Raw genomic sequence first — 25642 nt, forward strand, 5'->3', positions numbered from 1 at the left:
GTTTTGCGAGTAGCCGTTGATGGTTAACTGTATCATAGGCGGCAGTTAGGTCTATGAACGCTACTCCTGTTATTTCCTTCCGTTCAAAACCATCTTCAATATGTTGGGTGAGATTAAGAATTTGACTGCAGCAGCACTTTCCGGGTCTGAATCCTGCTTGTTCTGGAATAATTTTAGTCTCCACATATTCTGCGATCCGGTTCAGTATCATTCTTTCAAAGGCCTTGAAAAGGTGGCACAAGAGAGATACAGGTCTAAAACTCTTTGTATCCGCCGGATCCTTCCCTGGTTTTAAGAGGGCTACCACTCTAGCTTTTCTCCAGATTTTGGGGATTTGTAATGTACGGATGCAGCAATTCATCATTTTTACGAGCCACTCTACGGTTTTTAGTCCAAAGTTCTTTATTTGCTCTGTTCGTATGTCGTCCAGGCCAGCCGCTTTATTATCTTTCATTTGATGGATCGCGCCTCTCATCTCCTTTAGACAAAAAGAGGTACCTAGAACATCTCTTTCTTCGTCGATATTCCGTTGAGCTCTCACCTTGTTCTTTCTTGATGTCGTCTTACCGTTCATTAGAAGATGATGGGCTATCTGATCGGGTGTGACTTCTGTCATGTTGACTGCCGGAGCAGCGGGATCGTTGCCAAGATTCCGAATCAGCTTCCAGGCACGTCTGCTGTTTTGTTTCATGTCCAGACTCGTGACCAGCTTGCACCACCTTTCCGTTCTGTTGGCGGATATCGCATGTAACATTTCCTCCCCAGCCTGTATTGTCGCTTCCGAGAAAGGGTCTTCTTCATATAGCTGTTCGTATCTTTTAAGTAGGGGTTTAGATTCTTCATTGAGCCCCGCTATGTACTCAGTTCGACAACCTCTAGGGATAAATTTCCGTGATACTTGCTTTACGATTTCTACAAATTTATCGTATGAATCAGGGCAAGGTTCTAGCTGGGAAACTTCTTGATCCAATTTTTCAGAGAATTTTTCCCATTTTGCTTTAGTAAAGTTGAACCTTCTCTTGAAAGGAACAATTTCGTATCTGATTGCCGCGTTGGAAAGACAAATTATTGGTCTGTGCTGTGTCTTTGGGAGAGCGCTTCCAACGATTTTTGTCACCTGGTCTCCAATTCTGTCGCTGACAAATATATTGTCTGGGTTGTAACCTCTGCGCCATCTTCCGCTGTTGAACGACGCAGGCTGCTTTGGATCGTGAATAAGTTTTAGGTTCATGCTTTCAGCCCATTTTTCTAGTTCTTCGCCATTGGAATCTGTTTCGTTGTAACCCCACGCGACACTGTGACAGTTGAAGTCACCCAGTACGAATTTGATTTGCTGTGATTGAAAGTTATTCGGTTCCTCAGAAGCAAAGTCAGCGTTTGGTGGTTTGTACATTGACGTTACTGTACAGGAGTTTATCTCCACTGTGAGGATCTCGATGTCATTTTGATCTGTTAGAGATGTGGATGCTACGTCGATATCTGGTCTGACGAAGACTGCGCTACCATATTGGTCGTGTGGTCTCTCCAGTATGAGCTTCATACCCCGAATCCTTGGTCTGCGGCTTGCAGTACCTCTATGGGTTTCTTGAACCAGTAGAACATCGACACCATGTTCTCTGCACATATTAGACAATAGGTCTTCTTTATCTGCTGATAGTCCTTCAATATTAATTGAGGTCGTCATCAAAAATGGCCTTGATAAAGACCGTTTTGATTTTGATTGCATCTGTGTTGTTGGTGCACCGGTGTTGAAAGGATTAGCCGACATTACTCGTTTCCAGGGGACGCCCGATTGTATTCACAAGTGATCACAATCTACGTGGAGGCTCCTTTCATGTCCCCCGTTGATGAGGTAGTGGTGGACTAGGACTTCTATGTTCCCGCATTGGATGATTTGGTTGTTCATGGTTTGATTTCATGGTTCAAGGTTGGATTGAAATAGTTATGCTAAATGATTTTAAAAGCGAAATCATAAACTTTTTGTTTAAATATTGGTATTATTTACATTCCTTTTACGTGAAATACATCTAATTTTTCGACGTCCATAAAATACAGTGAGTAAAATTCAAGCGATACGTATTTAACCAACACCGTTGTAAAATTTTGTTTTCCAAAATATTTCTCAAAATTTAACCAAAGGAAGTTATTTCTGTTTCGTGATTATTACGTGAAATAAAAGTACATTTGCGATGTAACCGACATTCACACCTATTATAAAAAACATGTACTATATTCGTCATTATGATTTTATATTATTCTAATGTCAAACATGTATAAAGGAAGCACTAATATATAGGTGAATGATTTGGCACTGAAATACTTTTTTTCCCGTCATAAATCACCGAGTTACGTATGCGTTGAAATTTGCCGTAAATTTAACGTAATCATCACGTAACTGGGCTCAAACCTGTTTGCTGGGAAGTTAAGTAGTAAGTATAACTTACTTAAGTATAAGTAGTAGTACATGAAAAATAGTGCATATTTCAAAAATCTGACGGTTTGAGCGGGGCGTAAGGAAATGGGTGAGTCACAGAGCTGCGAATCCTACTTCGAGAAATAAACGTCAGATCTAAAAACTAAAAATTACGTGTTCAATATTTTTCAAAAATCTATCGAATGATACCAAACACGACACCCCACGGAGAGGAGTGGGGGTAAATTTAAAATTTTAAATAGCAACCCCGCGATATTTCACGAAATAAACATCAGATCGAAAAAGTGCAAAATACATGTATTCAGTATTTTTGAAAAATCTATCGAATGACACCAAATACGACCCTCAACGGAGGTGGAATGGGTCTGGATTACTATAAAATCTTAAATAGGAGCCCTCATTTTTTATTGCAGATTTGGATTCCTTACGTATAAATAAGTAACTTTTATTCGAGATGTTTTTGAAGTTATACTTCTTTATGCACGAGAGTGAATTTTTACATTTCCTGGCGCATGCGCACACAGATAGTCGCTACATCTTTTAAGTTATGTAGCTCAAATAAGGTGTGCGTGAAAAGAATATATTATTAGTGTTTTTAGTAAATATACCTATTTATTATAATTTTTATGTCTGTGGATTTGTCTTCCTCCTAATAAGTATTATTGAAAATGTTTATTTTCAGTTAATGTATCTGTCACCGTGATTGTAATTGTGTCCGAAAAATGATCGACTTAATACAAAAACGGTGGTAGCTGATTGGTAGAGCATTCGCCTAGGGATCGAGAGGTTACCTGTTGAAATCCGGACAAAGTCATATCTTTTTTTATTTGAATAAAATTAGTTGAATATTTAAATACAATACAAAAAAAAACTGTTTAAAGTAGATTTATTTCGTTGAAATCATAATATGAAGTTAGATTATATTTTAATAGAAGTATAGGTAACTTCTTACGTGCGTACAAAGTACACATACATTCTTTTTTTTTTTAATTATGGATAGATGGCGCTATAATCGGAAAAAGCGATTTTTGGGAATGAAAAATTAAATTAAAAAATGGAAAGTCTCCACTTAAATGAAAAACTTTACTTAACTTTTTTTGGTTTTAGGACCTAATCTTCACAACCCAATAGGTTCCCATAACGCTCGAGTAACTGAAAATTTAGCATACTTTCCTCCCCTACTAGTTCCTTCCCTACTATAGCTATATATACATATATCTTACATAAAAAAAATTTGTAGGAACCGAAAAAAACGGTTTGGACCGAAAAAATTGGTCAGAACCGAATCGAAATATTTTAACAGAACCGGAACCGGACCGGACCTAAAGTTTTGAATTTTACTAGAACCGGAACCGGACCGGAACTTTTTATTTCATTTAGGTCAGGGTCCCTGGCTGCATCATGTTTGTGTAGTACAAAAAATTTCAGCTTTTAATTTTTTTAATGCATAGATACTAACAAGGACAAAAGGCGCACCGGTCCGATGGGCCGGCGGGCCAGTCCGGGCTTGGGAACATTATATTCAGCAGCATTTGTAATTATTATAAAAAAAAGCACGCCAAATGAGTTTCAGTCTGATTCGTTTTGTTTGGTTTTGGGAAGAGATGAAAACTTAATTTTGGGTTCCTTTTGATCCAAGTATTACAACGGGAACACAACAATAATAATCATTTTTAAAGCTAAAATAAAGTTGGTACTAAAAAAACTCGAAAAACACAACAACCTTCAACGTGAAAGAAAATAAATAATGGCTCTTATGGCTTGATTACACGTAACGAGTACAGTGGCGAGGCAGCAAGCTGTTACTAGGCCGAGACAGTGATGAAGGCGAGGTATGGTTTATACGTATTTGGCAATTTTTGAATTTGGAGGCGAGTCAGGTCAGTTTCGATTCACAAAAACAAGGAGTAAAAAATTTACTTATGGACCGTAAAGCTAACATTAAAAATATATCAAACGGCTTATACTATACAATTGTTTATACAAGAATTACGGATATTATTATGAGCAGGAGATAAGCGGCTTTGGACTATAGACAATGGATTTTAAGAAGACCAAATCTCGCTGCTCCCGATTTCTTCGATTCATTGATTTTTTTATTTCTTGTCTATATGTCAAATTTAAATTTTTTATTTTATTTGACTTCTTGAGTTTTAAAACTAACAATATTTATTTCTTCTACAATCGATACATATGCTGCATCACGTTTTTGTTTATTTTTAAAGGCCGCGTCTCACCATCAAATAATTTGATCAAACAGTTTGAGCAAACTCCGGAAGTACGTCAAAGTGACGTTACAATTGCAGTTTTTTTGAAATTCTAAAAATCTGTGCTCTCACTATCAGTCTAGTTTGATCAAATTTTTTGTATTGAGTTGTCTAACTTGTTTGTACTTTATTTACAATTAAAATTTTTCATTATTATCCACAATGAACACTCAGGATGTGTCGTCACTAACTGTCACTTTCAGTTTGCTCAAACCAGTTTGATCAAATTATTTGATGGTGGGACGCGGCCAAAGATTTGAAATTTCATAAGCACGGGTGTGACCTATCTATAGAATTGAACTAAACTTTATTGTCCTATCTGAGTTTTATTTGTTAGCTATTTTTGAGAATCACAAATCACATTGATTAACACAAGTCGTCTCCTCTGATGAAGTGGTAATATGCACAGTTACACAGCGTGTGTTGTTTACACATAATGAGTGGATTGGCGAGTATACGATTAAAGGGTGGGAGGTCGAAGACTCGGCCTAGTAAATAGAACAAGATCCGAGTGACTGTCTCGCCATATGACTGGGTCGAGTGCTCGGCCGAGTACTCGTTATTATGTTTATACCAAACGAGCACTCGGCCGAGAACACTGTCTCGCTACAATACTCGTTACGTATAATCAAGGTTTTAGCTTGGTTACTGCAATAGCAACTAGAGGGCACACACTTATTAATAATTAGGCACAGGCATTCCAATGAACTGTCAAACATGGCCGGAGGAGGGCAAAATCTAATGTGTACATCAACATTAATTTGTAAAGAAAATCCTGTTTGGTTGTTTTTTTTGTTAATTGTGTAGGGAAATCTGCGAAATTGTGAAAAATTAAATATGAAGTGGTTTATCGCCTGCAGAACTGAATTATCCCATAGTAGTTACCAGTTTGTATGGTAACTCGATACGCATCGTATCCGCCATGTTTTACCGTAGGGAGTGATTACGAAACCTCTTTCCCTACGTTGTCGATGCGAGTCAACTCGAAGGCACTCTCGAACTATCTATGTCTCTGTGATAGATCTCTGATCTCCTATAACACTTTCTCTCTTGCCGGTCCAAGTATAAAAATTAAGAAAAGTGAATACATAACGACATAACCTACTTACTTCATACTTTGATTTCTTCATAATTTAAAAATAATGTAAATCGTTAATCAAACGATATTTAGATTATACGACTTTGATATAATAATTCTCATGTTTTGAACATTAAAAAAGTATATTGTTTAAATCTCCCAGTGAGGTGTTATTACACTCATTACACTGACAGAATTCTGACAACACACAACATTCCAGGAATGTACTACCAAAGTTCTATCAATATTTGAATGTCCTGGACATTTAGGGAACATTCGGTGAACATCTGTTTAAATTATTCCTGGAATGTTACCATAAGACATTCTGTGAACATACTACCAATGTTCCTATATTTTAAGTTGCGAAATAATACATACGTGTAACAGATACAACATTACTTATAACATACCAGACAAACTAAGTGACACTTTAGGCCTACAGTGCAATAATATGTCAAATTTAAAGAGTTTCCCAAGTTCAATTAATACAATATTATAAACATACAAATGTAATAAAAATTATTGTTCGCGAATATTCAATTTGGACTGCGATTTGGTTAATAAAAAAAATACTTATAACTTATGCAAAACCCAAGAGAGGCATTTATATTTATTTCTTTTGCGTTAATTTTCAAATTCGCCGTGCATATATTTTTGTGCATGGCGCTTGAGAGGGCATCACGTGACTAAAAACGACCAACCAACGACCTCGCTTCGGCCATCTTGGCATCTTCATCTTGGCCACCTTGCTTTGCCGTGGGTGGATCGTTGTTTGTATTATTTGTGCTTTTTAAGAATATTTTTTTAATTCGGATACTTTTATAATAGCTTTAATAGTATTATTAACATAGTGAATAAAATGGTGTCCTGTTTTTAACGCAGTTGGAGTAGCAGAAACAAATGTAGATAAAAAAATCTGCAGGAATAACGTTTCAATTATGACAGAAGCTCCAAACAAATGACTGTGAATGAAAAGCCCTATTAAAAGGTTAGTATGCAAATATGTAAACGAAGGCATGCCCTGTATTTCAGAAAATAAATTAATACTATTAATACCCTAATAATACTATTCATAAAAAATCTTTTAAGTAACCTAGATATAACAAAGTGAATAAAAGGCATAAATCAGAAGAATTATTATTTTATTTTATAAGTTAATAATTGGTCATATCCATTTATTATTTTAATAATAATTGTGAATAAGCCACAAACTTTGCTTATTCCTAACTAAAATAGTAAATAGAGATAATAACAATAGGATTTGTAAAACTAAAGTAATTCTTTTTGCGTTTTTGCTAATGTATGCCTTTATAAATAGGATGGTAGACCACACACTATAATATGCAGTACCAACTAATGAATACACAGAATATTATAGTCGATTTGCTAAACTCAGTCTCAGTACTACTGAGTCTCAGACACAACTGGCTAGTGATTTTAGTAAATAATTTTGCCAATTTGGTAAAATTGGCAAAAAAAAATAATAACTAAATAGTTAATAATTACTGTAATTTTGGCAAAATTGGCCAAAAACAAAAAAAATTACCTACTAAAATCACTAGCCAGTTGTGTCAGAGTTTGGGGAACCGACTATACTAATAAACAATTTCTAAGCTGTTTTATAATATTTTGTGAGTCCATTAATCATATATTTTATTTAAAACTAAAATTTGTTAATAATGCTTAGTAATGCATATATTTTGTATTTTTAGCTTTCCAGAAGATCCTGCGAAGAAGACATGAAGTATAGATCAGATTTGTTAATAGAGGAGTATGTTCAAAACACTTTTTAGAAAAAGATATTGACAGAACTTCACTTTCATCTGTTCGTTTAAGAGACTGTGCTGTTCCAATAGCTTATGTCACACAGGTATATGCATTTTTTTTCTTGGTTTTAACATCTTTAAACGCGAAATACGCAATAGCTTATCGAATTGATGCCATGTTATTTTTCTTTATTAAGGTCTTTGTTTATTATTGTGTATGTGTATTAACAACAGAAACATTTTTGGTTATTCTTTATTTTATTTTATATTTTGTCATCAAGTGTTCAGTCAATGTATGTAGTTTTCTTATGTACACCTTTATGGGTTTATACCTGGTGGATGTATATTTCAATAAATAAATAAATAAATAAATAACCTAATTAATAATACAGTCTGTACAATATAGATACTGTTGTAATTCATTATCTACATCGGAGATCTAAGTTGGCATTGTTGCCCAACTGCAAAAAATTTTTGAATTCATTTTAAGTCAAATATATCACATAATTATTGCGAAGTAGATTATACAACAAAACAGATTAATATTCAATGTAAATAAATAAAAACATCAGAAATAGAAAACAAGAATTAAGGTATAATCTTATGTTACAGTTATTAAGGTACCAAGGGTATTATAAGGATAATAACGCTTGAGGTCAATGGTGTTTTTAACAAGGGCCTGAGGGATATACGTTGACCGAAAGCGTTATTAGCGTTATTATTATAATACGTTATTATTATAATACCGAAAGCGTTATTATTATAATACCTGTGGTGCCGTCAACGTTTAATGTCTGACTAAATTATTCTTTATATGCGAAAAATTTGAATAAATTTTGAATTGATTAGTTTTTAAATAAGTACATTTACCAGTAACAGTAGTAACATAATTGTGGTAACCATAGTTTTACTTAGGTTGATATTTGTCAACTTGACAGTATCTAAGTCGTTATTTAAATTTAACGCCCAAGGGCGTTATATCGTACTTAACAGACTTCGAAATGTCATTATTTGTCAAATAATGTACCAGTAGGACATTAAAGTAAATAATAAAAACAATAAATATAATGAATACTAATGAATACTAACCTGTGGGAGTTTTTTGTCAGTTCTTCTATCAGGCGCGGCCCCCTGCGAATGGGGGATGCTTTCTGGGTATTCGTAGCGCCAATACCCAGAGAGTAGCAGGGATACTTGCCGTGGAACAAAAACTGACACCTGGCAGTAGGTATAAAATGCACACCCATGAGAATGGAGAATAATAATTTATGTTTAGGATCGCTGCCTGGGGATCGCCAGGGCACGTCTGGAGCCGGCGCTGGACGTGACAGCATGCGGGACGTCGGTGGCAGGGTGTTGAGGAGGCGGGCCCCTGTCATACAATCAGCTACAGCCCAACCACAACCACAACCACAAGCGAGCCAAACAACAACAAGAGCTCCACCCGCCGAAGGTGCTGCGCTGGATCATCAGCCGGCGCTCACTCAAGCGGGACGACCGAGGCAGCGCATGAAATGGACTGTGTCCATTAATGAAAACATTTTGCGCTTCTACTACAAGGTGACAAACCTCGGTCAAGAAACAATCGGCTACCGACAACAGCTGTATGCCGAATTTTGCAGGACGTACCCAGATATTCAAGTATCGGAGCAACGAGTATCAGACCAATACCGGGTAATTATAAGAAACAACCTTATCCCAGAGACTAGACGCAATATCATCAGAAGCGAAGTCGAACGGGAGATCCATAACGATGTTGTAATTGAAGATCAAGTCCCCAATGAAGTGCATGAGCAGATTCCTGAGCTTGCCATACAAGAAACTCAACCTGACAATACAGAGCAGGAAAACAACGAGCTACATGATAACCTAGTAAGCGAAATGGCACGTGCTGTACAAGAGTTTAATGGAACAAACCCACTTAGCAGACCACCGCTACCACGAATAAACTCTTGTAAGAGACTAGGTGTGCTGTTACAAATTGTGAACACTGAAGTCCTACCCAATTATGTCGTAGAAGCCCACACATTAGAGTATCTGCACATGCTAATCTACTGTGCAGCAACAGCAATTGCTAATGTAATGGGCATTAAGATCAGAACACGACGGGGTACTAATAACGAAAGGACTGGTAGCAGAATTGCACCCTGGGAAAAAAGACTGCTCGGAAAGATTGAATTGCTGCGTAGGGACATTGGTCAAGTCACAGAATATATACGAGGTGTAAGAAGTACAAGAGTCATCAGGAGAGCTGAAGAAATAATACGGAATACTGCAATACACTCAAGATACGATCCAGAAAACAACACAGCCCAACAGTGCCTGGATACATTAAAACAAAGACTCTCAATTTATTCAGGACGACTAAGAAGGTACAAAGTGAGTAACAACCGAAAATCCGACAATGCCCTTTTTGAGACTGCTGAGAAGGCGTTCTATCGGAAACTCAATTCCGCCGTAGAAAATCTCGATAAGTCTTATCCAAGCCAAGAAGAAATTCATGAGTTTTGGGGAAATCAACTTTCCACACCAGCTGCTCTTAACAACAATGCAGTGTGGATAGAAGATACGGCACAGAACTGCCAACACTACACTACTACTCTCTACGAACCCTTCACCACTGAAGAAGTCTCAAATATCATCAAAGAGCTTCATAACTGGAAATCTCCTGGACCAGACCGAGTTCAAAACTTTTGGCTCAAGAAGTTTTGGAGTGTTCATGAATGCTTATCAACACTAATTAATCATGTTATTTCTAATCCGCAGGATATACCATCATTCCTAACTCAGGGAACCACTTATTTAATACCGAAGGATCAAAATAACACCCAAGATCCAGCAAAATACCGCCCAATTACTTGTCTTCCAACTTTGTATAAATTGGTCACATCCTGTGTAGCCCGGCGTATCTACCAACACTGTGCTCTGAATAATATCATAGATCCTCAACAGAAAGGATGTGCTAAGGGTTCCATGGGTTGCAAAGAACAACTTATCATCGATTCAGTCATTTCTAATCAAGCATATTCCAAAAAGAGGAACCTATTTACTGCTTTTATTGATTACAAGAAGGCCTTTGATTCAGTGCCGCATGAATGGCTTATAGATATATTGAGAATATATAAAGTCGATGATAATATAGTGACCTTCTTACAACATATAATAACAAAGTGGAAAACCAGAATTCACCTTCAAATACCTGGTGAAAGTAACATCGAAACTGAAAATATCGCAATCAGCCGGGGCCTGTTTCAAGGAGATTCGTTGAGTCCTCTGTGGTTCTGTCTAGCTATGAACCCACTATCTCAGCTATTGAACTCCACAGATGCAGGTTTTGGCATCAAAAATAACAACAATGTGGTGGCGAAGCTTAATCATTTATTGTACATGGATGATTTGAAATTAATGGCTTCCACTCGAAACCAACTCGACGAGATGCTAAAAACTGTAGAAACTTTTTCTAATGATATTAGTATGCACTTCGGACTAGACAAGTGCCGTATTTTAAATATAGTCAGAGGAAAAGTACAGCCCGGAGGATTTGATATGCAAAATGGCCAGAACATCGAGGCCATGGGTGAAAACGATATGTATAAATATCTTGGAGTAAAGCAAGCGCGGAAAATTGACCATAAACAAATGAAAACAGAGATAACTACTGAGTTTATACGAAGGGTAAAACAGCTGCTTCGCTCACATCTTAACAGTAGAAATTTGTTTAAGGCACTAAACACCTACGCATGTTCCGCGCTTAGCTACTCATTTGGTATTATTAAGTGGACAAAAACAGATATAGATGCTCTTCAACGAAAAGTACGAACACACCTCACAAAGGCACAAAAACACCATCCTAAAAGTGCAGTAGAAAGAACAACATTACCACGGAATCTAGGAGGAAGAGGACTTATGGATATAGGTGAGCAATTAGATAAACAAATTGCTAATTTAAGAACTTATTTTCAGATGCAGGCTGAGACATCTACTCTACATCGCGCTATCTGCGCAGTAGATGACACAACACCGATCAAACTGAGGGAACCAGAAATGCGCATAAACCACCTTACTAAGGACGAAAAAGTGCGCGCCTGGATGGGTAAACCTCTGCACGGGCGACATCCCAATGAGGTCAGCCAAGATTATGTCGACAATATAGCGTCGAACTACTGGTTGACATCAGGAAGGATGTTTCCTGAAACGGAGGGTTCATTACTTGCCATTCAGGATCAGGTTATACCAACCAGAAATTACCTGAAATATATCATCAAAGACCCTCAGGTTCAAAACGACAGATGCCGATATGGATGTCAAGCCCAAGAAACCATCCAACATCTTACAGGGGGCTGCCAGGCATTTGCTGCAACTGAATACAAGGAACGGCATGATGCAGTGGGAAAAATCCTTCATCAAGAGATAGCTATCAAGCTGGGACTTCTCCAAACAGACCATCTCCCGTATTATCAATACGTCCCTGAGAGTATGCTTGAGGATGGCAACTACAAGCTATACTGGGACCGCACTGTGCTCACAGACCAAACAGTGGCACATAATAGGCCAGATCTCGTACTAGTTAATAAATTAACAAGACAAACAACACTAATTGATGTGGCGATACCTAACAACAATAATCTACGTAGTAAATTTACTGAACAGATCGCCAAATACAGAGATCTAGAAATTCAAATAAGAAGGCAATGGAGAATGCAAAGTACCCAAACGATACCGATTATTATTTCTACTACTGGAGTCATTCCGAAGACCCTCCTCGAAAGCATAAAAAAGCTGGGTCTGAATGAACATCTTTATAAGACCATGCAGAAAGCTGTACTACTCGCGACGGCCAGATGCGTACGAAAATTTCTGGGAGATGCACCTGCATTCCAAGTCACCTAGGGCTCGATAACACGGAAAGAGTCCCACCAGAGCTCAATCCTTTTGATACCGTAGGTATCTGGGATGAGTCAATTTTCCCCTTTAGAGGGAGTGTGAGCCGTATGGCTAAATATGAATACTAAATACTTATTTGTTTGTGAAAAATCTATTTCTTTGTGGCTTTTTTGTAATTAACTATTCTAATGAGGAAATAAGCCACAATTTACTTGAAAAAATAATTTTATTAAGGTTTCTACTTCCACGTCGGATGTCGTTGTCAAAATACAAAATGTTCATTATTATTATTTTATTTATTAAATATTATTTATTATTTATTTAAATATTATTTAATATTTATTTTTTTATTATTATTATTTATGCGTATTATTACCTGTAAATAATATTTCTTCTGATTGTTAATTGTAAAGGATAGAAAAATTACCTTTTATTTTATTTTCTTTTAGAATTAGCTGAGAGAAGTGGTCTACAAAAAACCAGAAAGGAAACGGAATATGTGGCTACGAAAAGCAAAAGAAAGGTTTACAAAGCAAATGTGACACATTTTTTTATAATATTTAGGAATGTCAGTAAATTACATTAAAAAATGTATGTAAAGATTTTTTGCAATAAAAATGTTTATATTTATCAAGGATGTATTATTTGGTATGGCCACATATCGTCAGTGATGTGACAATACCTCCTATCTGTTTTTTTCAAGAGATTTGTAAGATAGACTAAAAACTTGTTTCGGCCACCTCCTGTTTTCATATATTTTTTGACTTGTTTTGCAGTAAATTCAACTATCTATTTACTACAAAAAAGTCAGAATACGTACGAAAACAGAAAGTGACCTTAAAAAATGTTTTTCGTCTCCTGCAAACCTCATGAAAAAACATATAGGAGGTATTGTCACATTACTGACGATATATTTCAGTGAATGTCTAAAAAATATACTGTGAATGTTCAAAGGACGTTCGTAGACATTCATGGAATGTTCTAACAAGACATTCAGTCTAAAAATATACTGTGAATGTCCAAAGAACATTCATGGAATGTTCCAACAAGACATTCAGTCTAAAAAATAGACTGTGAATGTCCAAAGAACATTCGTAGACATTCATGGAATGTTCCAACAGAACATTCTAAGAATATTTAAAATGCTGACACAGCACTTTCCTGGGACTTTCCAGGGACATTCGTGTGCATTTGGGGACATTCCAGGAATGTTTTCAATGTCCTGTGTGTACATTCTAGGAACATTCATGGAATGTTTTGTGTTATTAGGGAAGTTCTCTAATACTTATTCCTATTTTAAAAAGATGTGAAGGAAACGTCCATGGTTAATTTTTATCCTTGTAACATTTGCAGAGTAAGATTTGCAAAAAGGTAAGATAAGGAATGCTCTGAGACAGAATTCGATGAAGGGAATAGGTAGCTAGATAGCACTGACTATTACGAACTTTAGTAATATTTTTATATAACGTCTCCCATCTTTCCCTGGCCCTGGCCATTTAATAATTTAATTTTTAATAACGGTAAAAAATCATTATTCTCAAATTCTACTAACGTTCGAAAATCATAATTTATATATCTAGGTATACGTTATCACTGAATCATCCTTAGAATATAAAAAAAACGTTTATAATAATTAAATATTAAAAAAATTTATTTTGTATTCTATAATAACTGAGGTTATAATGAGAAAAAATCCTTGGCATGTAACGTGCAAATCATTCCATTTGTTCGAAATATCATCCCGTAGGTTCAAAAATACGATGATTGCCGATCATTTTCTGACAGACTACTCGAACCGAGTTCGTAATCACTTTTTCACTTTTTGGCTTACGGTTCGTTTTGCGATCTCGCATCGAGTGTTCGTAATCCCGGGGCTGTAGGCGATAAACTACTTTATATTTATTGACAATAACAATAAAAAACAAAACCAAACAGGATATTCTTTACACAAACTGATGTAAACACTAGGTTTGTTCCAACTCGATACAAAACTGTTCTTGAATCGTTAAGCGCAAGCGCAATAACGAATAATTATGCGCAGTAACACATTTTTTGTTACTGCGCGGTCCACGAACCGTGCAGTAACACATTTTTTGTTACTGCGCGGTTCACGAACCATTCAAGAACGGTTTTGTATCGAGTTGGAACAAACCTAATAGGTTATTGCGCATGCGCGTAACGATTCAAGAACAGTTTTGTATCGAGTTGGAACAAACCTATAGTGTTTACCATGATACTATAAATAACAAGATAATATATTGCACATTCGGAAGTCGTGACGTAACTGGAGACCGGCAAGTTCGTAATGGTTCGTAATCATTCGCAATGTCCGATTACTTTGAATTGTCCGCGGTTGTATTTTATATTTTATCTTTGACAGTTAATTTGACCATATTTTGACTGGAATCTCGACACTTAATTCTTTTCGAATACATTGAAGTTTAATGTTATTTTGCTAATTGAATAATTTCATCACATAATGCATACAAATCCCATTTAACTTTAACAAGAATTCAAATTCAACTTCCGGTCTCCAGTTACGTAATCAATGCGCGAACTCGGACGTATTTGAGCTACGGGAAAATACTATCTCTTTATTTATAGTATCATGGTGTTTACATCAGTTTTTGTAAAGAATATCCTGTTTGGTTTTTGTTTTCGATTTTTAATTGTGCAGCGAAATTGTAATAGCAAATAAATATAAAGTAGTTTATCGCCTACAGAACTGAATTATCCCATAGTAGTTATTGACACAAACTGGTAACTACTATGGGATAATTCAGTTCTGTAGGCGATAAACCACTTCATATTTAATTTGTTATCACAATCTCGCAGATTTCCCTACACAATTAACAAAAAAAAAAAACAACCAAACAGGATTTTCTTTATAAATTAATGACGATATAAACATTAAGGCTGTATGACACTATGCATTTTCTTGTATCATTTCTAATATCGTTGCTGATATCGTTTCTTGTATACATTTTCTTGTATCATTTCTTGTACGTACATTTGTGCCCTGTATGACACTATGCAAGGTATCGAAAATTGTATGAAATTCGGCTTGTGATTGATCGATATTTTGTTTGTCACCCCGTGTCACGTTATGGTAGTACTACATCTAGATCTACAGTTGATTTTAAGAATTTTATAAAATTTATAAACTTTTAATTAACATTTTAATGTTAACCAGAATTTTACGTTGACTGTTTGAGGTTGATTATTTGTGTTTTTATTTTGTTTTGATATTTGTGCTAAAATATTTGCATTAGAATTATCTTCAGTTTGATCTAAATTAGGAGCTATTGTATTTTGTAAAAATGATGCACCATGAAACCTAAATTTATAGTTTGAACTTTACTAGGAGCTAAATATATGGTTATTAGTAGAACAGTAGTCCATACCAAACGGTATATTAAGTATCAATATAAGATTTATAAATAATACCTACAAAAACACAAATAAATTCATCAATACATGATCCCATTTTCATTTCAGCCGCCATTATGAGTAGTAATTATGACATTTTACATCATGTTTTACCAGCAGGTTTTAAGGCTGTATGACACTATGCATTTTCTTGTATCATTTCTAATATCGTTTCTGATATCGTTTCTTGTATATATTTTCTTGTATCATTTCTTGTACGTACATTTGTGCCCTGTATGACACTTGCAAGTTCTTGTATCGAAAATTGTATGAAATTCGGCACGTGATTGGTCGAAATTTTGTTTGTCACCCTGTGTCACGTTCAAGGTTCATAAATAGACAGGTTGCATGGTAACTTTCCACCAATCAGCGTCGAGAATCTAATGGCGGGAGTGACGTCACCCAGAATGCTGCATTCAAATTCATTCACTTCACTCATTGAAATGAACTAGGAATGTAGGAATGTATTGAAAATGTGTATATTTAAAAAAAATACGTTTGGATTTTTAATAACTATTTATTTCATATATTCGTTAAAAAATGTGGTAGATACCTGTAGAGTTACAAAAATCATAGAATATAATTGCAATTAAATATATGCAGTAGAATAGCATTACTACTTAATTAAAGCAGAAGGAGATTCTTTCTTGTGTATATATGGGACTAAATCATTCAAATATCCTAGGTATATTAATAATGGGTTGAATATAATTTACTTTTTTAAATGATTTTGGGTAGGTATATAATAATTTTGAATTGGGGATACTGCATGTAGTACATTATTGTAAATTCCTCCTAACATGTAAACCATGGTGAAAAAGAGATTCAACTAAAGATTTATGTATGAAAATTAGTAGTTTTTCCCTTAAGTTTAACATAAGAGCATCTGATTACGTTAGGTACTGGATTATAATATCTAAAACTATTAAAACATTATGATTCCATTCAATAGGTACCTGTGAAATTTTACATTAACAGTAAATTATAAAAAAAATACAATTTCAGCGCAATAAAGGGAATTTTGCCCATTTTATATATTCATTTAGTTTATAATTGTTTATTCAAACGATCTTCAGATGGCTGCAATATTGGTTATAATTTTATATGAAACAATTACATATAATAGATCTATTATCTATAGACTTAATTAGATATATTGTTCAATAAGTCTAAGCAGATTGTAACCTACACAGATGATGTAAACTTGATGTGAAGAACCGCAAGAGACATTACAGAACTGTAATGTCTCTATACACGAATGTCCTTTACTATACAATACAGCAGAAAGAAAATCCAGTAAAGTAAGTAGGTACAACCACATTAAAATGTATCTTAACACTTGTAAAAGAGTTTTCGGTTAAAGTTATTATACTAGAAACACTTAATAATATCTATAGATACATTATATCTTAAGATATAAACACAAATTAAAACACTAACGATATTTAATAACAAAATATAGCCTCCAAACCACGTATCCTATTATGTTTACAAACAATTCGTAAAATTGATCGTCTGGGTGACGTCACGATGACAATATTTCATTTGTCAATGTCAAAGTTACCATACAACCTTATGGTAGTACTGCATCTACAGACACAGCTGATTTTAAATATTTTATAGAATTTATAAACTTTTATATTGGGACCGTGCAAGTTCGGCAAAGCGACCTCTATTTCTACGCTCTGTACTTTTATTCGCACTTTTAATTATATTGGCCAATTATATTAGTCCTGGTTGCTGGATAATTGTCAAGGCCATAGTCCAAAAAAATAATAAGAAGAAAAAATAAGATGCAGGTTATATGTTATGCAAACATAAACAATTGTATTTAGTAAATAAAATTAGTTATTAAAATGCAGTACTGCAAGCAAAATACAATTAATTAAATTTACCTTTATATAATAATTGCATATCATATCAGTATTGTGGAGCAATATATAATTTTTCTGCTTCAATGACAGAAGGTATGAAATATACGTCAATTTGACAATTTCAATTGACAATATGAATTTTTTAAGATAGTTGCAATATTTCTCCGCGACTCGCGCACGGTCGTTTCTCGTTTCCCTTTTAAGTACTTGCACACCGCGATTTAACATTTTAATGTTAACATTTAAATTAACATTAAAATTTAAATTAATGTTAACATTTAAATTAACCGTTGACATTTTAATGTTAACCAGAATTTTACGTTGACTGAGGTTGATTATTTGTGTTTTTATTTTGTTTTGATATTTGTGCTAAAATATTTGCATTAGAATTATCTTCAGTTTGATCCAAATTAGGAACTATTGTATTTTCGTCTATTAAAAAATTATGCACCATGAAACCTAAATTTATAGTTTGAACTTTACTAGGAGCTAAATATATGGTTATTAGTAGAACGGTAGTCCATACCAAACGGTATATTAAGTATCAATAAAAGATTTATAAATAATACCTACAAAAACACAAATAAATTCATCAATACATTATCCCATTTTCATTTCAGCCGCCATTATGAGTAAGTAATTATGACATTTTAGATGTTTTACCAGCAGGTTTTACGTTTTTGCTCTTTGCGCAGAAATTGGCGCAGTTCTTGTACAATAATCTGTGCCTGACACAAATTCTTGTATCGTTTCTGATATTGTTTCTTGTATCTTTGTATGACACTATGCATTTTTTTGACATATCTGAAACGATATAAGAAATGATACAAGAAAATGTATAGTGTCATACAGCCTTTTCGTTTTTGCTCTTTGCGCAGAAATTGGCGCAGTTCTTGTACAAGAATCTGTGTCTGACTCAAATTCTTGTATCGTTTCTGATATCATTTCTTGTATCTGTGTATGACACTATGCATTTTTTTGACATATCAGAAACGATATTAGAAATGATACAAGAAAATGTATAGTGTCATACAGCCTTTAGATTTTGCCCTCCTCCTGCCATGTTTGACAGTTCATTGGAATGCCTATAGCGATTGCCTCCCAGCGGTGACCTAAACGTCAACGCCAAAGTCTTGTTGAAATGCCCTATCCCTATAGCGTGAATCAAAAACAAAACAAAACCATAACCATAACAAAACAGAGGAGACAAGTGACAAAAATGTACGAGAACGAGGAGAAAAATAGAAAAAATTAATGGATGAGGATATATTATAGGATACGTTGAATCGGTATGGTACAGAACATCGGTAACTTGATTCATGTAAATTTCAATTTTCGGGTGTAAAATTATTGTTGAATTATATAAAATAAAGTATAATGAAATGGAAGTCAAACAAGAAATTATCGAGGAAACGTGTAAAATAGAAATAGAGTATAATGACCTGGACCTGGATGATGCTCTTCTAGATGTCTTTAAATGTGAAGTAAAGGAGGAATCCAATACTAATGAGATAGAACCACATGGAAGTAATCTTAGCACATCTTTTGAAGAAAACCAAAAAACTGAGAAAGGTTAGTATCAATATATTTAAGTTCCCTCATATTCAGAAGTAGTAAAGCCTTGTTTTCATTAGTAGAGAGTAGAGTTAGCCATCGAGTAATCTGGGCAAGTACTAACTTACTAACTACAGTAGAACCTCGATTATCCGTCAGCACTGACCAAGGGTATGACGGATAATCAAAAAGATGGTTAACAGAACATTAAAAAAATTAAAAACTCATAGTAGATACAACTATCAAATTTCATTTGTATGGTTTGTTTGACAATATAGAGGGATTTGTGTTCGTACAATAGAATCAATTTAAAATATTCTGAAATCTTTGTTTGTTTTACTGTTGCTTCACATTTTGTGATGGCTGAATTTTTTAATCGGCATAAGATCATGCAATCTACTTTATTGGCTTCTTCTTGTTGAGAATACCACTCGATGAATTATTGCATTTGCGATGCAGCTTCTCTAGATTATTTATGCAAATCTTTGTCAGTTAAAATAGGTCCATCAATACAGCTACAGTCAAATTCTAAGATTTCAACGATTTCTTTATCTGTCAGCAATGGATAGCAGTTTGTGTCCTCATCACAAATCAAATTAACTTTTTTTATTTTTTTACATTAAAATTTTTGCTTATGTGGTCAATACAACTTCTATATGTACCCTGACGGTTAACAGAGGTGACAGTTAATGGAGAGACGGATAATCGAGGTTCCACTGTATGAAACTATCCCTGCAGTTCTGTCAATGAAAACTTCTGAATGGTCTTCAATGAAGACCATCTAAAATTTTTGCCATTTTTTTATTTTTACGAATCATACCAGAAAGTGATTGTCATTAGATGTTTGTGTAGTGTTTAAGAATATGTTTGAAAGCAGTATGCAATCATTTTTTAAATAACAAATGTCAAAAAACAATTTCTTCCAGAATAATGATTTTATTAAAAAATAAAAAAAATGAATGTTGTACATTTTTTCGGTTTTCTTTATAAAGTTACAATTAAGTCGTGATTATTAATACTGTGTATTACCACCTGTATTGTGAATTACAGTCCTCATTCAATTTGGCATTGAGTTGATCAAATTCTGGATGTCGCTTTGAAGAAAAGCTTCCCATTCTTCCATGAGCGCAAACCGAAGCTGCTTACAATTTATTGGAGCAGGTATTCTGTTTCTTATCCTTCGTTTGAGTTGGTCCCAAACCAGTTGGTATTTTTTACGATATTATATTTAGGTATTTATTTATTTATTTATTTATACTGCACATTTACAGCAATGGTGCCAATTATAAACGCACAGTTGGTCAATACAAAGAAATAAGAACATACAATAATTTATACAATATAATAAAATATATACACTTTAAAACAATAAATAAGGGTATCACAGTTTATGTAGCATTACTCTTTTTCATATTATATAGGTCAAGGTCTTCACTCACCATAAGTTTGCATATTCTGGAGTTATTTTAAATAAAGTGTGTCTCCATCTAAGTCTTTCTTTGGTTTGGTACATTAAAATTTATAAATGAAAGAATTGTAGGAGAATCTATGATTTGATAAACCAAAAATAAATATGAAAATGATTTGGGCATTTCTACGTCTTTCACTCAATAACACAGTGTCAAAAAGCATTCTCTGCAAGTTATTATAGGAAACCTTAAAAGGATAAATCCCAAAGTTCTTTAGATATAAAGCCCTTAAAAATTTCTTCTGAATCCTCTCTATCATATCACCATGTGATATGGTGGAGGGACTCCATATGGTACAACATTATTCGAGTTTTGACCTCACATGTGCATTAAAAAGCTTAATTGTAGTGTCACAATAAAATTCTTTACTGGATCTTAGGATAAAGCCTGACTGTCTATAACAATCATCAATCATTAGTTAGTTTGAGAATGTGCTCATTAAAGGAGAATGTGCTAGTGAATAACACCCCTAGATCTCTGATTTTTGTTAAACTTTCAAGTTTTACTTCGTTAATAAAATAATCTATTCTTATGATTTCTCGCTTTCTAGAGAGTCAATATGTAGTTTACATTTTGATTCATTTAAGTTCAAATCATTATTTTTACAGAATGTGGATATACCTTGAATATCTTGTTGTAAATTAATACAGTCATGTTCGTTTTTTATTGTAAGAAATAATTTTAAATCGTCTGCAAATAGAAGAAACTTGGCAAATTTTATATAATCGGTGATGTCATTTATGAACATAACAAAAAGTAAAGGCCCAAGGATGGAACCTTGCGGTACACCTGACCAGGTTATAAAACTGTCTGAGTAGCAGTTCCCAAATTTGACTACATTTACGTAGTACATTTACATAGTACGGTTGGTAAGGTAAGATTCAAAGAATTTTATAAGTTTGCCAGAAAGTGCATATGACTTCAGTTTTTTTAATAGTACTGAATGATTTACTCTATCAAAGGCTTTTGCTAAATCAGTAAAGATAACATCAACTTGAGAATTATTTATGGATGAAGCAATAGTGTGACTGAAAATGCACAGATTTGTTTAAGTTGATTTTTTGTTTATGAAACCATGTTGTTCTTCCATTAAAGTTTTTGAATATATACTTAACAATTGATCTTTATGTTCCTGTTAAAAAGTATTCAGCCAAGAAATTTCCGGAATGGTCTTCTCCAGTTCTCAAAGTTACAATTATTCAGAAAAAGAAAGTTCACAAAGAATATCTGAGAACTAGGTAAATCCCCCACTCTCTTTAATGAGTTTTCTGCATTAAGGGCTCAATGTAAATGCTTAAAACAACAATGTTATCGTGATTCTTCTTCTTCATGTGCCATCTCCTCTAAGAAGGTTGGCAACCATCACAGCAATTCGCACTTTCGATACCGCTGCTCTAAAGAGATCAGCAGAAGTGCAATTAAACCAAGCTCTCAAATTGTTTAACCAGGAGATGCGTCTTCTTCCGCGACTCCTTCTACCCTGTATTCTTCCTTGCATTATCAATTGTAACAAGTTATAACGCTCGCCCCTCATAACATGTCCCAGCTATTGCAGTTTTCTGACTTTAATTGTATTTAAAACCTCTTTATCTTTTCCCATTCTTCGTGATTACATTGCATTAATTGAATCATCTCTCAGGGATAATATTAGAAATTTTTGGAAATTTGTTAGTAATAAAAATAGCAAACCTAATATACCATCAGTTGTACACTATAATAATATCACTGGTACAGAAATTGTTAATTTGTTTGCTGAATATTTTTCAAAAACTTATAGTGATAGAGATTGTGTTTTGCAGCATAATATTTTAGATTCTGGTGACATCAACTTATTACAATTTACTATATCTCAATTTGGCATTTCTATTTTGTCTACATATGAAAAACTTTCCATTTTGGATAGCAACAAAGGGCCAGGTCCAGATGGTCTTCCACCTTCTTTTCTTAAACACTTAAGCTTTTTACTTTCTAGACCTCTTTCACATTTTTAACCTGTCATTAAAGACAGGATCCTTCCCAGCCTACTGGAAAACTAGCTTTATTACCCTAATACTAAAATCTGATAGTGATGTTAGAAGAGAATATTCTGGGCCAGAAAATTCTCTCGAAAATATTCTCGGCAAAAATTTTCTATATTTTCAAAAACCGAAAAAAAAAAAAATAAAAACTAGATACTGGTCAAATTATTATAATTTAAAAAATATGTAGGTATATACTGTTTTTGCTAATCCCATGAACCACTAGCAAGGGTGTTTACAGTGTCAATATTTTATTGTTTTGGTGCAATATTAACGTGCAAATATTTAGAATGGTGTTCATTTAAGCAGAGAAGAACAAGTTGAGGAAACTGAGTTTGTAGATAATTTAGCAACTTTAAAATATGGTGATGAGTCGTCTGAAATAATGGCAGATTTGGCACTTTATCGGTCTAAGGAGGGATTTTTTGGAAAATCATACGTTGTAAAATCAATTGAAAAACTAGAGCTAATCATATGGTAAAAATATACATGTTTCGGAACAAAATCAACAAAAATAGTAGTTGATATATTAAGCATGCCTTCATCCAGTGCAGCGACTGAAAGAAGTTTTAGTACTTATGGTTTTTTTATTCACTCCTCTAAAAGAAACCGGCTCACTGCTGAACGGGCTCATAAGGTAACTTTTATTGCTCACAATTTAAAATTGTTAGACGTAGACCAATCCACGACTGAGCTGGCCACTCGTGAAAAACAAAATCCCATAACTCATCAATACATTGAAATGCAGATTGTAGATAACTAGGGTGAGCTAATGATAGAAATAGATTCTGGATCTGAGGTCTCATCTTTTATCATACCACATCGATTATTTGCTGTTAAGAAGAAAATTTCATTCTTTTATCAAAGAAATTTTGTGTTTTCTGTTGTTTTTGTATTTTTTATAATTATACAAAAAACACTGTTGTTTCGTCTCATAATTTTGTATACAGGGTGAGTCATGAGGAACTGTACATACTCCTACCTCGTATAGAGACCCCTATGGGGAATAACAAATGACTATTAAAAAGTATCTGCTCCCATTGTTTAATAATATACAGGGCGAGTTTCGCATTTTGACAGAAATTTGTATTCGTTATAATGTTTGAACGGTCAGATCGATGTGTCTCTTATTTTGGTCAATCATTACACTATTACCACCTAATCAACTGATTTAGTCAAACTAGAAAAAAAATCAGGTCCGGCTTTAAAAAATTAGTTCGTTGTGGTATTAGAAAAATTTTCACCCTGTATACGCTTTTTGAAAACTCTAATATGAATTTTACAAATTAGACAAATAGGCCATTAAAATGGCATATTTATTTTTTCCCCACACGATTACTTAATTTTTTATAAAAAAATCAAATTTGACTACGAATTAAAAGTTTGGTAAAGTGAACCATATATTTAATAAAATTAACTTTTATTACAAAAATTAATTTTTTTTAAACAAATATTTAATTTATGTTACCATCCAATCAACTGATTTATTCAAACGAGAAAAAAATCAGGTCCGGCTTTAAAAAATTAGTTCGTTTGGGTCTTAGAAAAAATTTCACCCTGTATATGCATTTTGAAAACTCTAATATGAATTTTACAAATTAGACAAATAGGCAATTAAAATGGCATATTTATTTTTTCCCCACGATTACTTAATTTTTTATTAAAAAATCAAATTTGTTAAAATCGCAATTTTACCATAAAAATAAATAAAATTAAACAACGTTTTTCTTAAAATTAAAAGTTTCACCATTTTTTTTTCTATAACACGTCTAGATCTAGAACTCCCCATACACTTCTCTTTGGACTCTATAGTTTAGCGTAGACGTGATCAAATAGACAAATTTTAAATTTTTTCACTTAATTTTTGCGATTTAACTTTGCAATTCACGAATCTGCACCTTTTATTTTTTTAAATTCATAACTTTTACGAGAAGAAGACTGAAAGTCTACAACAATTTTTATAGTCTTCACAATGGTAAGAGATATGTGCTGTAAAAATTTCAGAAAAAAAAAATATTAAAATGGAACAGAGTTGTAGCGAGTTACTGTGATTTCATTTTTTTTTCATTTTTAGGTTAAAATTCCCATTTTGACAAATTTGATATTTTAATAAAAAATTAAGTAATCGTGTGGGGAAAAAATAAATATGCCATTTTAATGGCCTATTTGTCTAATTTGTAAAATTCATATTAGAGTTTTCAAAAAGCGTATACAGGGTGAAATTTTTCTAAGACCAAAACGAACTAATTTTTTAAATCCGGCCCTGATTTTTTCTAGTTTGAATAAATCAGTTGATTGGGTGGTAACATAAATTAAATATTTGTTCAAAAAAAAATAATTTTTGTAAAAAAAGTTAATTTTTTTAAATGTATGGTTCACTTTACCAAACTTTTAATAATTATTCATAGTCAAATTTGATTTTTTTATAAAAAATTAAGTAATCGTTTGGGGAAAAAATAAATATGCCGTTTTATTTGCCTATTTGTCTTATTTGTAAAATTCATATTGAGTTTTCAAAAAGCTTATACAGGGTGAAATTTTTTCTAAGACCCAAACGAACTAATTTTTTAAAGCCGGACCTGATTTTTTCTAGTTTAAATAAATCAGTTGATTGGGTGGTAACATAAATCAAATATTTGTTTAAAAAAAATTAATTTTTGTAATATGGTTCACTTTACCAAACTTTTAATTCATAGTCAAATTTGATTTTTTTATAAAAAATTAAGTAATCGTGTGGGGAAAAAAATAAATATGCCATTTTAATTGCCTATTTGTCTAATTTGTAAAATTTATATTAGAGTTTTCAAAAAGCGTATACAGGGTGAAATTTTTTCTAAGACCCAAACGAACTAATTTTTTTAAAGCCGGA

General features: G+C 33.6%; 1 protein-coding gene across 3 annotated transcripts in view; it reads left to right on the forward strand.

Annotated features, from left to right (window-relative positions):
- Positions 1 to 18231: 18231 nt before the first annotated feature.
- LOC126881066 (zinc finger protein 271-like) overlaps positions 18232 to 25642 on the forward strand; it is a 183526-nt gene continuing 176115 nt past the window's right edge. For 2 of the 3 annotated variants that reach the window (XM_050645080.1, XM_050645081.1), the window contains exon 1: positions 18232 to 19304. In XM_050645080.1, coding sequence (XP_050501037.1) covers positions 19115 to 19304 — 190 coding nt within the window. In that variant the 5' untranslated portion in view covers positions 18232 to 19114. The remainder of the gene's footprint in view (positions 19305 to 25642) is intronic. The other variant, XM_050645088.1, reaches the window with a different exon arrangement.

The sequence above is a fragment of the Diabrotica virgifera genome, chromosome 1, assembly GCF_917563875.1.
Source record: "Diabrotica virgifera virgifera chromosome 1, PGI_DIABVI_V3a".
Lineage (NCBI taxonomy): Eukaryota > Metazoa > Arthropoda > Insecta > Coleoptera > Chrysomelidae > Diabrotica > Diabrotica virgifera.